This window comes from Schistocerca piceifrons, chromosome 4 (genome assembly GCF_021461385.2).
Source record: "Schistocerca piceifrons isolate TAMUIC-IGC-003096 chromosome 4, iqSchPice1.1, whole genome shotgun sequence".
In the NCBI taxonomy this organism is placed as follows: Eukaryota; Metazoa; Arthropoda; class Insecta; order Orthoptera; family Acrididae; genus Schistocerca; species Schistocerca piceifrons.
Window position 1 is genome coordinate 279,037,485 of NC_060141.1, and position 18,029 is coordinate 279,055,513.

At 44.1% G+C, this 18,029-nt stretch overlaps 1 protein-coding gene across 3 annotated transcripts in view; it reads left to right on the forward strand.

Annotated features, from left to right (window-relative positions):
- LOC124795136 (nephrin-like) overlaps nt 1-18,029 on the forward strand; it is a 721,452-nt gene that overhangs the window by 562,477 nt on the left and 140,946 nt on the right. For all 3 annotated transcript variants that reach the window (XM_047259013.1, XM_047259011.1, XM_047259014.1), the window contains exon 5: nt 15,787-15,990. In XM_047259013.1, coding sequence (XP_047114969.1) covers nt 15,787-15,990 — 204 coding nt within the window. The remainder of the gene's footprint in view (nt 1-15,786; nt 15,991-18,029) is intronic.

An 18,029-nucleotide genomic window follows, 5' to 3' on the forward strand; every position in this document is an offset into this window, starting at 1 on the left:
ATGTCCAAGCTGCCCACTCAAATTGTGCCAATGCCGTACTTACAACACCGTGCCACAACTCCCGGCTAGACGCAGCATAGCGGTATTCCTCCGATGAGAAAGTTTGCTGCCAAAAATATATGCTCTCCGCCGCTGAACTTCGCGCCAGAGAAACGTGCATGCGATCCACTCCTGTGGCAGACAATGCAGTCATTCCTGGAACAAATCATAAAGCTTAGCGCCCGTCTGTCGGTCTCACGCTTGAGGTGGAGAACACGCCTGCGGAATGCAGGTTGCTGACCATTGTCCCGCTGAAAACTGGGCCGCCCCCTTGGGCGGACTCCATAGCGAGATGTCACCGCCTGCGCTCAGAAGCAAAGTGGTCACACTTTTGTAGAAACCCGGATGATTTCCTGGAAGAAAAGAAATGTGTTCAAATGTATGTGAAATCTTACGGGACTTAACTGCTAAGGTCATCAGTCCATAAGCTTACACACTACTTAACCTAAATTATCCTAAGGACAAACACACACACCCATGCCCAAGGGAGGACTCGAACCTCCGCCAGGATCAGCCGCACAGTCCACGACTACAGCGCCTAGACCGCTCGGCTAATCCCGCACGGCTTACCTGGAAGAGCCTGCAGCTGTTTCTTTGATTTCTGCCGCCCTGGTCCGTCTTGTCAACGTTCTAATTCTTCCTCTCATGCTTCAGTGCGTGGTTACCGACTAAGATGGATGTATCAAGTTCCCTGGGTTGACTGCCCTGGGGCTACATAATTGCAGTACCCATTTGTATATAAGCTGACGATTTTCTCAGCATGGCTCCCCCCCACCCCCACTTCTTTTATTTCTGAAACTCATAGAGCTAATTTAACCAGATGCTTGATTTGTCTAATTAATTAAGGTAAAATATAGTGATCAGAGGGGTTTTCATTTGTGCAATACAGTAAATGCTCCTCCTTCCAGGGGAACCAGCCGGCCGAAGTGGCCGTGCGGTTAAAGGCGCTGCAGTCTGGAACCGCAAGACCTCTCCGGTCGCAAGTTCGAATCCTGCCTCGGGCATGGATGTTTGTGATGTCCTTAGGTTAGTTAGGTTTAACTAGTTCTAAGTTCTAGGGGACTAATGTCCTCAGCAGTTGAGTCCCATAGTGCTCAGAGCGATTTGAACCATTTGAACCAGGGGAACCAATCGTCGTATTTCTCATCTTGGTCGACCTATTTTTCTTCGTCCTTTGTTTCGTAGAGTGAGAACTAATGGCGGCTGCACTCAGTATGCGATAAACGGTGCCTATAGGGAGAGAGAGAGAGAGAGAGAGAGAGAGAGAGAGGGAGAGAGAGAGAGCGACAGTGCATGGGGTGTTCACAGATCTCTCGCACATCAACAAAATCGGGGTCATAACATTGTCCTTGGGGGGACCAAACTCTTTAGGCTCACCTCGACTAATACGTGCTCCCATGGTGCGGACACATCACAGCTACCAAGTGGGGGTTAAGAAAAACCAGAGGCACACTTCTTTAATGGCGTCTCCACTTACATTGCCACGAAACAAAATACCAACCGTGCTATCAGCGAAAACGACGAAGTCTAGCCCTTTGGGCTCATCTTGAATAATATGCGCAATCCCTGGCGCAGACACAACTGAAGACACCCACGAAAATTACAGAACAACGCCTCAGTGGCGTGTCAAACGCAACAACACTACGCTGTTAGCGGGAAGACCACCAAGTCGTGGAACATAAACAGTTTGGAACGCGGGATATGGATCAGGGCAACGAATTCCATCACATAACACGCAACATGGTTCAATTCACTTTCTGAATCATCTCTCCAAAAAAGTAACAACTATGACGTCTGGTTCTGATCGCTGCAACCCTTTTTTTTCTCTATACAATGGACAACCTAGTTAGCCACAATTCAGAACTACAGCGCTGAATTTTGTGCATTGGACAATTATACGATTTATTGATGACACAATTACACACTATCATTCATAATGCTGTTCTAAGGAGAAACCTAAAAAAACAAGATTTTTTATCCCATACAAGCTTATTGAACAATAATGTACGCTACAACATTTTTCAAACAATATGTCGACCAGAACAGCAAAAACTTCCATCTTTCACTTTCTCCCTTATTCTGTAAAATGGTTTGTGTGGCTAACATAGTGGACGTCGTTCGACATCCTAGATTTTAATGTTTGAAGTTCAATAGCTCCATGGTGGGCAATTCTTTTGATGCGTACTGGTCCACTGTAGATAGTAAAGTATTTGTGACACAGGTGCTTTAGTTCGTTCGAGAGTCGAAACGCTTAAAGCAAAACTTTTGTCCAGTGAAAAGTTCTCACTCTCGGGCTTTCCTGACAGAGTGTTCCTTCCTTCTCCTTCCTGCTACCAGTAGTTTGCACAGTGCGTCCCTACTATCTTCTTGGGCTGTTCTCGGGTTCTTGGGGAAGCCAATGATTTCTTGTTGCAGGTCCTTGGGCTGACGATTCTTAAGTACACTAACAAGGGACATCATCGTGGTTCCAAGGGGTACCTCGTTAATAATATCTTGAAAATATTTAAGGAAGATAACCCACATTGCATGCTGTTTTGCGCAACATGTCCGACATAGATTGCCCAATTTCTTCATTACGTGTTCCGCCGGGTCTGAGCTCAGCTGATGTGATGATACGTACGTAGATCGGCTCGATCCGATGTCTCTTAAGCATCGCCTGCCACGTTTTCGATCGATATTGTGGCCCGTTGTCGGAAATTTTTCTGTCACTTGCCCTACCTGAGGCAGGGTACCTTTTCTTAAAGCCCTTGCCACCGGCAGTCCCGTTGCCCTTTTCAGAGGAGTCAGTGTGACATGCTTCGATGTCAGTACGACGGCTACCGTAGTGTAGCATAATTACCGTCCTGGCTAACAGTTTCAATTATTTTGGCATTATCATATACAACACGGATCGCAACCTCACCGTAGTGGGCGTTGTCGTCTAACAAGACTTACACATTGACAATATCTTTCTTAACCTTGTTTCTGTGCTGTTAAGGCAGCTTAGAGTCCGCAGATCTAGGTAACACTTTCTTGGTCCGAAATGGCCGTAGCTGAGACGCGTAGGCCGAATAAAGTTGTTTATTAGCTCCTCTAGTATACATAGTCGCCAAACCGATAGTTCAGTGTTGCTGCGCTGGAACAAAACTCCCTTCCTCAAATGGTAAAACCTCCGGACAGCGGCTTGACTTTTGTCCTTCCACTTTCGTTTCAATGCAAGTAACGCAGGGTCTGTGTCTTTGATATCTTTCATGCTATTGCAAACATAGTTCTCAAATGCAACGTTCCGCAAATAGTGTATAAGAAAATGGTTCCTTTTGGGTCACCACTGCAATTTTCAAAAATGCCAATAGGCGAGCTTCTCACTGAGAAATTAACCCACGGAAGGTTGGCCAGGTGGATTCTCGTCCTCCAGGATTCTACTTGCTGATCATGCACGTACTGGCCGAAAGCAACTTAATTCCGGGTGCACTATTTCCATGCACCAATTGCCTCCATTCTAGCAACACGAGCGTCCCTTTTTGCTTCCATTGTGGTATCTTCTACTTCTTCTGCTTGCGTCTTGCTCATATTACTTCTCCTAACACACCCTTGATACTTTGTGCTAACCGACCTTTGAATTCTGCAATCGCTTTGTTTCTTCCACTTCTCTGCGCCTCTCTTCTGCTTATCTTCTCAAATGATAGAAAATGCTGTTCGTTGCAATGCTGCTATCAGAGATCGGACAGCACTTCTTTTGTCAGCCACTGACGGGTTTCTACTGCGAACTACTACACCGTCGAGAAATGTCATCCTCACGTACTTCCTGTTGGCGTCTGAGTCCCATAAACCCGATACGGAACCGTGCCTATTAGCAGCCTCTGAATTTGATTGTTCCTTGGAAAAAGCTACCACCTCGTCTCCTGATTCATGCCGATCTATACTCTGTTCTCCACGTTAAGAGAGCACGCTACTTCGTGCTTTGCATTAACGACCCTCGCCCTGCTCCTAGTTCAAATTCATATGTCAAAAAAAGCATCTCAAAACACGAATGTACGGTGAACATATTTTCTCTAAATACCTTCGCTATTCAAATGCACAAGCACATCAGGAAAATAGCCTTCCAAAAATTCACAACGCCATTGTAAAATCCATTATTCAAAGAACACAAGTGGTGTAGAAACCACGAAACATAAACGTAAGAAACACAATAAATTGTACTCCTGGAAAGAGAGTGCAAATATTAGTACGTACCGCACCAGCAACTTAAGACAATCACGTGTCTTATTCATTCACAATGTCTTTCTCAAATAAAATGTTAAAAAGCAAGTGCTTCATACTTGACTGTATATCATTACATTCTAACGGTAAGATACTGGCAGACGTCGCCAATTTGTGAGGTTGCCTACCCTTATTACGTACCCACGCGTCACAAAAATTGATTGTAATTCAAATGGTCAGGATGTATAGGGCACTGAAACGAAATACTGATCTTTTCAGACATAGCTTATTACAAATCCAACACTTGCATTCCCAGAATTAGCAAACAGATCAAATTACAGAAGACTACGAAATAAAATACACAGTGACAGATGGTGTTGATGGCTGGCAAAGTGAACAAAGGGGAGTGGCTCAAGCTACAATGATGCCTCCCTCAAGGTAATAGCAACAACGCTTTTTGACTATATGTGAGGCAGTGACTGAGATTATCAATCGGTAACTGAAAGTCAGTACGACATTGGTTGTTTGAAGTACAGGGCTGTAGGTCAGATGTACTCACTGCAGTGAAGACTAAGTCCTCAGACAAAGATTGCTAACAAGCTCAGGCTGCAGATACGATCACCACCTAACTGTTCAGGGGCCATGTGGAGACTGGTCGTAGGTGTGCTAGTAAAAAGGTCGCGACTAGCGTACGCTCACGCCGAGATGCGCTGAGAATCACAGCTCGTGCGCCGGAAATCCCAAGACTGTCTTCTGTGGCAGCTCTCCGTCAGTTGGTCGAGCATTCAGCTTATCTCGGCCGAACTGCCCTCTATGGTGGACATCCACCAAATGCCAAGAAAATCTTTCCTCTCTTCCCTTCTCGACACTAGATCCACGTGGTGTCACCAAAAATTGTCCACTCCAATGGCCAAGCTGCCCACGCAAATTGCGCCAATAGTGTACTTATAACAAGGTGACAGAACTCCCGCCTTGATACGGTATTGCGGTATTCCTCCAATGAGAAAGTCTGCCGTCAAAATCTATGCTCTCCCTCGCTGAACTTCGCGCTAGAGGAACACGCATGCATTCCGCGCTTGTTGCAGACGAAGCACTCAAATTACAAGGCTCAGGGCCCGTTTGTGGGTCACACACCTGTCCTGCTGAGGCCAGGCCGCCCTCCTGAGCCAACTTTATGGTCAGATGCTACCGCCTCCACTTACAAGCAAAGCGGTCACACTTTCGTAGAAGCCTAGATGCTTTCCTGGAAGAGCCTGTAGCTGTTTCTTTGACTTCTGCCGTCCTGGCCATGCTCGCTGCTTTCCTCGATGATAGAGAAAAAAATCTAGTGCCACGACCATTATTGTTGACAGCAAACAAACTGAGATATTCCCCCTCATACATACAATTACTCATCCTGATGGATTGCTACTTAGCTCCGATGCTTGCAGTGCCTCTGCAGGGGCTACGTAATTAACTAGGGATGAAAGGTGGTGTGCCCAAAGAGTCGCCAAACTTCAAGCCCACCTTCCCCTTCATTAATCGCCGCAGACATAAAGAAATAGAGAAACTGGCACTAGCTGTTAAGCAGAGAGTGCATGTACCATATTCGATGACCAACCTATTTGGTCCCTTCCCTCCCTTTAAACCAACGAACCACTCTATCGTATGGTATTCAACAGCGAAGTATCTATTGCACTAACAAAACAATTGGCACATTTTTACGTGTTCTTAGAAACCATTTCTTTTTCTAAGGTATTATTTTTTCATTTTGGCTCAATAACTTTTTATATGACACAATCATACCAGCGTTCGGCCTTCAAAATCCATATTCAGAGAGAACAAAACAGATCAAATTAAGATCTGAAAGAAATGCAATTATTTTCAGTAGGTCTACCTGTTAGCTTAGAGTGCAGTTGGTCCGTAACTATGAGAGTATTTGATGAACAAGAGTTTACGCATTATTAACTAAACATAAAATCGGACACACTAGTTCATCAAATGCCCCTCATAGGTATGAGCCATATACATTGTAATGCCGCAGAATTTAACTGTACGTCGTACGCTACTCCGAAGTTCATCTTTGTCGACCAAGTTCACGGGAACACTGTGTTGTTACCTACAGTACCGGTCATTGTCCTTTATGATGAACAGAGATGTCGAATTTTAACTCAGGCTAACAAAATGTCACGTTAAAAAAAGAATAAAAAATGAACGGAAATCGAAAAGCGAAAGCTGACAGCATAATGAGTGGCTGGATGGCAGCTTCAAATTTGTAAAACGTCTATGAACATCACGGAGAGAGAGGAAGATAAAAGTTAATGCAAAATATTTTTTGACCATGTCATTGTGATTAGCACCAGAAATACAAATAACGGTAATGCGGAATGTTTATGGTGTTTTGTGACTTCAGTCCAAACACAGGTCTGATGCAGTTCTACACTCTAGTCTATCCAGTGAATCTTCGAATAATTACGGCATCCTGCACGCATTTGAACCTGTTTACTTTATTCCGCCCTTAATCACACTCCACAGCTTTAAACCCCCACATTTCCCGTCATCACCAAACTAACGATTCCTCCATACTTTAAGAAGTGTCTTATCAACTAATCCCTTATTTTAGTCATGTTATGCCATAATTTGTTGTTTCAAAAAAATGGTTCAAATGGCTCTGAGCACTATGGGACTTAACTGCTGAGGTCATCAGTCCCAAAGAACTTAGAACTACTTAAACCTAACTAATCCAAGGACACCACACACATCCATGCCCAAGGCAGGATTCGAACCTGCGACCGTAGCGGTCACGCGGTTCCAGACTGTAGCGCCTAGAACCGCTCGGCCACCTCGGCCGGCTACTGTTTCCCTCAGTTCGGTTCAGTATCGCTTCATTAGTTACTCGATCTACCCACCTAATCGTCATAATTTCTCTGAAGCACCACATTTCAAAACCTTCCATTCTCTTCTTGACGGACTGCTTATCGTTCATGTTTCGCTGCCCCACTAGCCTATATAGCAGACAAGTACGTTCGGCAAAGATATCCTTACACTTAAGTTTATATTAGATGTTAACAAATTCCTCCTTCTCAGATATACTTTTCTGCTTATAGCTATTCTCCATTTTATACTTCTCTACTCAATCATCATCAGTTACTTTACTTACCAAATATCAAAACTGATCTACTATTTTTAGTGTCTCATTCTGTAGTCTAATTCCCTCAGCATCGTCTGACTTAATTCGGCTGCATCCTATCATCCTTGTTTTACTTGTGTTTACATCCATCTTACATCCTATTTTTCAAGACACTCTCCATTCGGTTCGGCTAAACGCTAATTGCGTCTCTGGCAGAATTACCATATCGTCCACACACCTTAATGAATTTGTTTATTGTCTCTGAACTTTAGTCCCCTTCTAAAATTTTCCTTCGTTTCCTTTACTACTTGCTAATTGTGAATAACATGAGGATGGGTTACAACCCTTTCTCACTCCCTTCTCAACTACTTCTCATGTTCTTAAGCTCTTATAACTGCTGTCTAGTTTTTGTTCAAATGAGCTTGCGTTTCCCGTATTTTATTCTTGATACTTTCATAATTTTAAAGAGTGTATGCTGGCGAACATTGTCAAAAATTTTCTCTGAATCTAAAAATTCTGTAAACAAGTATTTACTTTCTTTAACCTATATTCTAAAGGAAGTCGAATAGTCAGTAGACCTATCGCCTCCTACATTTATCCGGAACCAAAACTTATCTTCCCTAAGGTCAACTTCAGCTACTTCCTCCATTGTTTTGTAAATAAACCATATACATATTTTGCAAAAACTCGATGCTATTCACACCTGACATCACCACCTTTCTCTGGAATTATTACAGAATCTGAGGGCATTTCATGTGTTTAATATACAGGGAGATTATAATTAAAGTTAAACTTTCAAAACACTGTACAAATAGCACCTCTGGGCAGAACGACGACAAATTAGAACGGAATATTATCGGAGAAGGGGGAAAATGTATGTAACAAGAAAAATAAATAGTTACTAAATGTAGCATTAGATGCCACTGTATGCATCATAATTTAATAGTGGGCGACGACAAGTGACAAATGAATCATACAACAATGCGTAAGGTTTACGTCTGACGTTAAACAAAGTGTACTACTCAGTGTGCATGAGTGTACAGGTATGATACTGTTGGATACGTAACGCCATCCACCACATATCACATCAGATGAGAAAAATCGGTTTTTAGTTGTCCTGAGGCCAAAAATCGCATAAAAGGCATCAATCAAAATCAAATCGGATTATTAATTTCCGCGTGACTGGCGCAAAACATGCTCACTATGCTGTCCACCGTTTTCTGCAACAAGTTAGTCTGGCCTACCCATAGATACATCTCCGTTGTGATTGTACGAACGATACTACTTTTTGTATCGCTGAAGCATGCATGCCACCTCATCTTGGCAAGCGCCGTCAAGTGAATAATTTATCTGTCGTGTTATTATGTGTTCATTCATTTGGTACTGTTCTGTATTGTATAGAAACGTAATGTCATTATAAATTAGGATTATTTTCGTATAGCAGTAGCCGGCCCGAGTGGCCGTGCGGTTCTGGGCGCTACAGTCTGGAACCGAGCGACCGCTATGGTCGCAGGTTCGAATCCTACTTCGGGTACTGGTGTGTGCGATGTCCTTAGGTTAGTTAGGTTTAATTAGTTCTAAGTTCTAGGCGACTGATGACCTCAGCAGTTATGTCGCATAGTGCTCAGAGCCATTTGACCCATTTTCGTACAGCAGCCACTGTTGACACTACAGTTTATCTCTGTAGCTTCCATTATTACACCTCTTTACAGATCCCATCGTCAATAACGAAACTTATCGATTTCCTTATAGACACGCAAAAGGCAAATATTGAAAGCAGACAATAAAAAAAACCTGTTACATCTTCGTTTCTAAATGCAAGTTAAGTAAGAAGTGGTTTGTGAAATACTTAATAAGGTCTGCGTTTTGCAGAGCCACGGCGATTACAACCAATTTTGGCCTTTGCAATTCCTACATGCAATAATTTTTGATTCAACCAACAGATGACATTACTATCAAATGGAGGCAGTTGCACAGGAGCTATGGACGGTCTTGTTAACAAAAAAAATGTCAGTAATAAAAGCTCTCCATGCAGTTTCTTAAACTAAAATTCGGTAATAAAAGTATAGTGATTACATCTTTGTATTTCAGATAGTAGCTAATGGGAAACTTTTTCTGTAATATATAAACAGTCTTACTGTATCTTACAGTGTCTCGGTGATTGCAGGCTAACTTATTTCTGCCGGGAAAGTTATTAGTTTTTAGGAGGTCTCTACCATTTCTGTAACCGTTATGAATTTAAAGTGCACACTCAATTATGTTAATTTCTACACTAGATGAAACTGTGTCACTCCAGGAAGTCTAATCGTATCTCTTGACAGCACAAGAAGTGGTAGAGTTTTGAAGAAACTGAATTCATATTCGGCAGGACTTCAGTTCAGACCTACGAGCGACCAGTGAGATTAAGTTTTCCATGGTTTTTAGAAACCGATTAAGACAAGTGTCGCAGTTGTTCATTTTAAAAGACCAGTCCCATTTCCTACCCTGTCTATCCCAAATCTGAGTACGTGCTCCGTCTCTGATAACTTCCTTGTCGAAGGGCTGGATGTTTAGCTAGAGTCCTCCATGAAACTTCCTGCCAGATTGAAACTTTATGCCAAATCGAGATTCGAGCTTACAACCGTGCTTTTGTGGCCAATGACCTTATCGGCTGAGTTCTCCATGTAGACTCACGACTTGCCTCCACAGCTTTACTCTCGCTAATAGCATTCTCCTAGCTTCCAAACTTTCCAGAAGTTCTCCTGCACGCTTGTGGTACTGACATTCCCGAATGAGACGATATAGAAATGACTTGGACACAACCAGGGTACTGTTTCGAGAATGAGTCATTATGTTATCAAGACAGCTTAGTGTATTTTTGCTAGAATGCTACATTATGATTAGCCATAGCCTGATGGATTGGTTCTATAATAATCGACACCGGAAAGAATCTTCGTTGTGGCCAACTCATTTCTTCGATTATCGTTTCTTCCAAGGGTGCTAGTCTCGCAAGATTCAAACTGTGAAGATTGGATGGTAGGAGAGATACTGGCGAAAATGAAGCTGTGAGGGCGAATCGCCAGTCGTGACTGGATGACTCTGTCGGTACGAGCATTGCCTGTGAAAAACAAGGTTCCGGGTTCGAGTCCCTTCCGGTACACAAATCTACTAGGGAGATGAAAACAGCACACACTGCAGTGTTGAGAGAATGATTCATTCTTAAATCTCCCTTTCTACGTTCCTTCATCTATGTCCTTACCTCTGATTTTCCCGAACGTTCGTTAAGCGAAGCGCTCAGTTAGCACTACATAACTCTGCCAAACGGCTTCGAGATTTGAAATTTTTGCTGGCAGTTTAGCCGCCCGGGAGAACAGCGAGATAAGTCGCATGGCTCACCTGCTAGAGAAAGGGAACGTCGATTTCAGTTGACCGAAGCTGGAGCTACGCATCACAAACTAAACAGTTATTTGTAGAGGTAGTGCACACAAGGTATGTGAGAAGAAGGATGAAACTTTTTCTATCTGCCAAAGTTTTTTCCAGGTAACGTATTGTCCCCTTAAAAGTAGTTCCCTTCAGCAGTTATACACTAGCGGAGCCGTTGTTCCTAGTCTTGAAAGCAGCTCTGAAAGGCTTCAACTGTTAGAGCCTTTTATGTGTCTGTCACATTGTGTTGAATGTTCTCCAGAGTCCAAAGCGACGTTTTTAAGACATTTTTCAATTTCGGGAAAATGAGGTAGAAACGACTCATATCAGGTGAACAGGGGGCTGTGCAACAACAGAAATGCCTTTCGAGTTCAAAAATTCTGGTTTGAAAATGTCCGTATGACTTGGGGCGTGGTGATGATGCCGCATTCACTTGTCTGCAACGTCCGATCTCACTCGATTCACCTCTTTTGATTTGTGATTTGCTCATTCGAACTTTCTTCGGTCGGAGAGATGTCTCAGTGTGCCACTGCTCACTTTGGCACATTCCCTCGGAATCGAATTCAGAAATCCAAGATTCATCACCTGTATTACACAACTGAAACACTGATGGTCATTGGCAATCCTCTCAAGAAGATCGACGCATACATCTTTTCGACTGTCCTTCTGCTCAATAGTGAAGTTTTTCGGCACTGTTCTGGCAGAAACCTTTCGCACGTGCAAAACTTTGGTCAGTACTTGATGTATGGTGAAAGTGTTTAACAGGTCACCCATCATCCTTGTTATTAAACGTCGGTCTGATCTCACAAGAGCAAGCACAAGTGCGAGGTTATCGTCTGTTTTTGAAACTGAAGGTCTTCTTAAGCGATGGTCTTCTTCAACAAGTTCTCGGCCTTCCGAAAATGAGTTGCGCCAGTAAAAAATTTGGTGCTCTCAAAAGTCACGTGATGGCTGTGCGGAGCTGAAACTCGGACAGAGCAACTGGAAGGGATGAACACAGCGGTCTATAAAAGCAGAACGGCGCAGCGTTGCTAATCGCTCACAGTGTTGTCAGTATATGAAGAAAATTAAATTTAGAAGTGTGGAAAGCAACGTTTTATTCCCAGAACAGATTCAAGATTAAAACATATGTGAGTTACTAGCAAAACCTTAGAATAATTCCATTATGGCTATTGTGTATTCGAAATTATCTCCTGCATTAATCAATGAGCTAGTTAAATTGCAATGATTAGCCCAATAATAATTACTGAACCAAAATTCTGTTTAATCGGGTACTGGGATTTAGTAATTGTCAGACACGTAATTGGCGATTACGTTGAATAAATCAGCCCTTTTGATCCTGACTACTCTTCTTTCAGGTACCCGTTGACCAACTGAATATGATAATTGACCAACACATGATATTAGAGAACTTCCTATACTGAGATACGTCTCCGTATCAGGAAGGCCGGTCTTTAGAAAGATGCTTGCAACGTTACTACAAGAAGGATTCGAAAGTATTCCCATAATTGCGAGAAAAATCGAAGGTCTATCGGACTATCATATTGGAAAATGATTAGGTTCCCTCTTCATAGCTGAAGCAGTACTATGAGCTGTTGTCACCTGCAGATGATAGGATATTTGGGCGACAATAAATGCGTTTTCCTGGTAAATCCCGTCTTTCCACGTGTACTTAACAGCACGGGCCACGCCTGTGGCTCGCATACATTTTTTCTGAATGTAATGGTTACTTGTCACAAAACTCCTATTGCAAATGATACCAGCGGAAGCGACAGTTACTAACAGCTTCCAATAAAATGCTCACCTGCTGCACAATAATTGTCTCAATCTCAGCGTACAGTGGCGTGTGTGCGTCGACATTTGTTGAAGTAAATTATAGAGGGGTCACTAAAAGGAAAGCACTACACAAACCAATACGCGGAATGTATATCTCGAAGTTTCACATGCAAGAAGCACTCTTGTCTCAAATAAGCAATAAGATAGACTATCGTGTCATCGCTTCAGCGAGTCACGATGACGATCCACGATGAAAAGAGATGAACGCTATGATAAAGAAGAGTTAGGGCGCCCACTATTAAACGTTACTGGATAGAATGTCATTGTTGTTGACCTGGGTGAGTCATAGCGTCCTACTAGTGAGTGAATTGTGGAGGGTAGAATGGGGGAGGGGAGGTATCAGTCGAGCATGCACGATTCATTTAACAGGATCGAGTCCAGTGAACAAATTTACTAAGCTACAAAACTAAATATATTTACCCGAAAACGACGAAAATGGGAAGTGTTTCACCATGAGGTAACAGTATTGTATAAGTCAATCATTGTGGAAATGTCATTTCATAAGAAATACAAAATTATTGAACTCTCATTTCCTTCTGAACTGATGACCATTATCAACATCAGCATGAAGTGTGACACACACGAGCAAGAATATACTTTTGTACTCATTGTCGGAGAGCACAAATGGCCTTCAAATGTCAATTTGAGAATATCATACCCTCCCTAAAATGTATCGTCGGTTTATGAAGATTGCTGGCTGATGTGAAAGTATACATCTTCCCACTGCACACCAGACATATTGCGTGGCTAACGAATCAAGCGGATCAAGAATCCATACATTCCTCAAAACACTTGTGTTGTGACTGTTTTACAGCGTGGTCACGAAAAGTACGACATCAATGTTTAACATCCTTGCAAAAGTAGCCGAGCGTTCTGCCTCCCATCAACAGTTACGAAATACGTCCTGCTGCCATCTTCTCAAACATCTCCCTGCATTATTATACCAGGAGTTGGAGACACGTATCTCGAGATCGCTGATTTCCATTATCTTTCACCACGTCGTCTATAGCGATGTGAGCGTTGATCTGAGAGCTACAAACACAAGCGAGATTCTCGCTGAACATCATAGAATGACAGTGTCCCCAGTTCACTCTTGTACCCTAGCACTTCAGAAGGCTGACAGTGGAAGGCCACACACAGTCTGCATGCCTGACATGGAGGAGGAAAAAACCTGGGACGCATTTGCGACGATTAGTAGCAGCGGAAGGCGTGTCTCACTTATCTTGGGGGTTACTTCGTCAACAGTTTCTGTACCCATATCATCTACAGCATGTTCAGGCCCTAAGGCCTCAGGATCGACATGGCAGACTGCAGTTCCGTCAGTGGCTGTTGCAGAAGTAAGCCACAGAACCAATGTTCACATCCAAGATTTTATGTATTGATGAGGCAGGGTTCTCAAGAGATGGTATTACGGATTTCCGTAAGGAACATGTATAAGCAGATGTATACCGGATTTCCATACGGAGCATGTATAAGCAGATGTAAACCCCAAGCAATTCAGTAAACAGGGCATCAACATGAGTTCTCAGTAAATGTATAGGCAGGCGTACTTGGTGACAGAGTAACAGGCCATAAATGCTACCACAAAGGTTAACTGGGGTGCGTTATCTGGGCTTTCTCTTTAATGTATAGCCACCCTTGCTGGAGGGTGTGCCATTGCAGAAAAAAATAGAAATGTGGTTCACGCATGATGTGGCACCAGCACACGTTCATCACAATGTCTCCGAAAATCTCACACAGACATTTCAGGACCCTTGGATTGGTCGCGAAGCGGGGGGAGGGGTGGGGCGGCGCACATCTCGGCCTGCTCCTGCACCAGACGTCCATCCTGTAGACTTCTGGTTATGGGGACATTTGAAGGAACTGGTCTACGCCACGGCAATTAGCAATGTGTGGGAACTATAGGGTCGTGTCCTCAATATATGTCAGCAGGTACGGGTATAACAGCAACCAGGTATACTTCAAAGAGTGCATCGTTCCTTATGCTGGAGAGCAGATGGATGCATTATCTTGAATGGACGCCATGTTGAACACCTGTAAACAGGCGTTTATCGCTTAAAGTGTGCATTTCTGTACCCATTCTAACTGGACTTAGAAACTATGCATTTCCCGGCCCATGTTTATTGTACTTATTTTTCTTGTTTGTAGTCGACACTTGTTTTGGACACCCTGTATATTGTCGAGACAAGAGTGGGTCACCTCACAGCTCATCAAGCCGTTTCTTGGAAAAGGGGGGGGGGGGGTAGGCGTACAGTGGTCAGTGGAATTATGAGCAGACAAACACTTGAACTAAAATTTGAATCCAGGAAAAACTTAGAAAAATGACTAAGAAAATGTGCATTTGGCCCCGCAGTGCAACTGCACACATTCAGGTCGCCAGCTTGGACATGTGGGTAACCGCACTGTTCCACAATGATCCTACACATGTCAAGAAAGCAGCAGGTTAGGAACTCGCCAACTATTGAGCTGGGGGGGGGGGAGGGGAGGGGGTGAATGCTTATCACACTGTGCAGATACTTGGCAGAGGTACGACGACATGTAGGCGAATGTTTGGGCGTACTGTGAGCTTCCAGTATATGGCACCAAATTCAAGTATGGTTTGTAGGTGATCACGGAAAAGATACGCGACAGCCTGGCATATGAACCACGTGATAGCATAGTGTTTAGCTGGGGGAAATGAGACGTGTGTGGGGGGAAGTAAGAGATCGGGTTGGACTACTGCTTGGGGGGTGTGGAGATAGCAGGGCAATTTACATTGTGTGAGGAACCAGTCGCTGCTTTTCGTAGTGGATTAAGGCAGTGATCGTTGGTGTCTTTACATAGACAACTTACGCAAATTGACGATGTAGCCGGACTGATACGGTGTAGTTGGTGAGAAATATACATTGTGTGAAGAATCAGACTTTGTGTTTCGTAGTGGATGTAAAGCGGTGATCGTTAGTGTTTTTGCATAGACAACTTATGCAAAGTGGCGATACAGCTAGGCTGATACGGTGTAGTCTTGTGTTGTTGGAAACTTGTCCACTCAGATACGGATGCTGACGTTTGAAGTGAGTCGCCGTGTTTCTGTGGTGCCTATAACCGAGCAGTAGTCAGTAGACAGTGTGTCAACACTGTAACTCCAGCTGACTGACGTCAAATGTCAAGTAATTTTTAATCGGACTATAGCACTACTGGATATCTGATGTCGCAGTTTTCCAGACGTATTCTCGTGCTCGCAGGTCGCCCTCCGCCGCGGGTGACGTGGTGGCAGGACAACGCGCTGCTGGACGACCAATGGGAGGCGCTGCCAGGCCGGCGCGTGCGCAACACCCTGCATCTGCGCAAGCTGGCGCGCCACCAGCTGCATGCCGTGCTCACGTGCCAGGCAGCCTCCAGCCCGCTGGCAGCGCCCTTGTCTGGAGCCGTCACTCTGGACCTTAACCGTGAGTACCTTCGTCCACAGCTTGTCATACTAAGTTCATTTTATTAGGAAACTAAGCAGTTTATTAAAATAAAAACACCCTCGCTCACGATTTTCTGTGTGTCGCCGAGACGAAAAAGCGGATATCGCTTAGCATTATACACACTGTAAGGGTGTACATTTGTACTACGTTAATTTAGGTCAACACCGTTCAGACTGCAGTTATTGGTGGCCACCAGTTGGCTTTGACTGTCAGAGCAGCTCCTCGGTTTGGAGAAGGACGCCAGGAGAGCAGGGACACATTTCTAGGAGGTAGCTGGCGGTTAGGAACACTCCGGTAATGACAAGCTATTAGACGTAGAGAGTTCCCTCAGAAATCGCTGATAAGACAGGCAAAAGTTTTGCAGGAATGTCCGTTTTGGGTGACAACGGAAGATATACTTTCAGAAAAAAAAGACTCATCATGAAGAAATTATCCGAACGGGACGGAAATCGTTAGATGTGATGTAGCTGTACAGACAATGATTACAATTTCAGAAAAAGCGAACGATTTATGCAAGAGAAATATCTTCACAACCTGAGTGATCCAATAGCGCATTTGTTCATCACTGGCCCTTACGCAAGCTATTATTCGGCTTAGCTCTGGCAGTGTTGCTTGATGGCCTCCTGAGAGTATCGTGCAAAATTCTGTTCAACTGGCGCTTAAGATCGTCAAAATCCAGGTTGGTAGGAGGTCCTTCCCATAACGCCCTCCAACGATCTCAGTTAGGTAGAGATCCGACGACCTTGTTGTCCACGGTAGGATTTGACAAGCACGTAGACAAGCAGTAGAAACTCTCACCTTATATGGGCGGCCATTGCCTTGTTGATACGTAAGATGGCTTTCCATGAAGGGCAACAAAGCGTACCACTGTGCTGTAAGGCTGCCGCCCATGTCAACCAAAGGGGCTCTGCTGTGAAAGGAAACGGTATCCCACTTTTAGGACCATATGACAGGCGACAGCCAGGTTGGTATCTGATCACTTCTGGGGCGTCGCCAGAAATGTCTTCGGCCTGATATCCCATTGATATCAGCTTCTAAATGAGCTCCAATGACCATCGAAGTGGCATTTGGAGACACCCCAGATAACGGAGGGATCCCAAACCGACTGTCACACGCCATAGGGAGCGATGGTTTGGCGAGCCATTTCATTTCGTAACAGGACCCGTTTGGCTGTCTTCCGTGCCATCCTCAACACGCAGCTGTACATCGACGATATTCTACACATCGTCTTCTTGTTCTCTATAGCAAGCCATCCTCTACTTACGTTTTAGCAAGATAATGACCGCTCGCACACTGCGAGAATGTCTACCTTGGCCAGCAAGTTCTTGAGATCTCTCCCCATTTGAGAATGTATGGAGCATTATGGACAGTATCCTCCAACCACCTAGGGATTACCACGATGTAATGCTCCAATTGGACAGAATTCGTCCCAATATGCGTCAGAAGGACATCCAACAACTCTGTCAATCAATGTCAAGCCGAATATCTGCATGCATAAGGATCAGAGGTGGACCATTGCGCTTTAGACTTGGCTGAATTGGTGAATCTCTCCTGTGTAAATATTCAAATTTTTCTGGAATTCTAATAAGTTTTGGTTCGTACTTGTACGTCGCATTTGCCGATTCCGTTTTCATTCCGACAAATTCTTCGTGGTGCGTCTTTTTTTTGTTTTGAAGTGTAGTACCTACCTTGACAGTCCGCTGCTTTTTTGCTAGGACAGGGTTTCTAGGTAGCTTGGTTACTCAGCATCACTTTTGTCGATGTACTGGCGCAGGCAACATGCAGCGTCTGTGTCCATCACATGGGTACAGCTATGAAATGGACAGGCTCGCCAGACCGTCACTCAGTATGGAGGGCGGCAGTCGGGTTGTCATCCCTCCGTTGTCTGGGGCGTCTCCAAACGTCTTCGATGGTCATCGGAGCTCATTTCGAAGCGAGGCTTATGACTGACTATACGTTATGCTTGCAGTTTGAGGGAAACTTGCTCACATGGTGGGTAAGAATCGAAATGATACAGA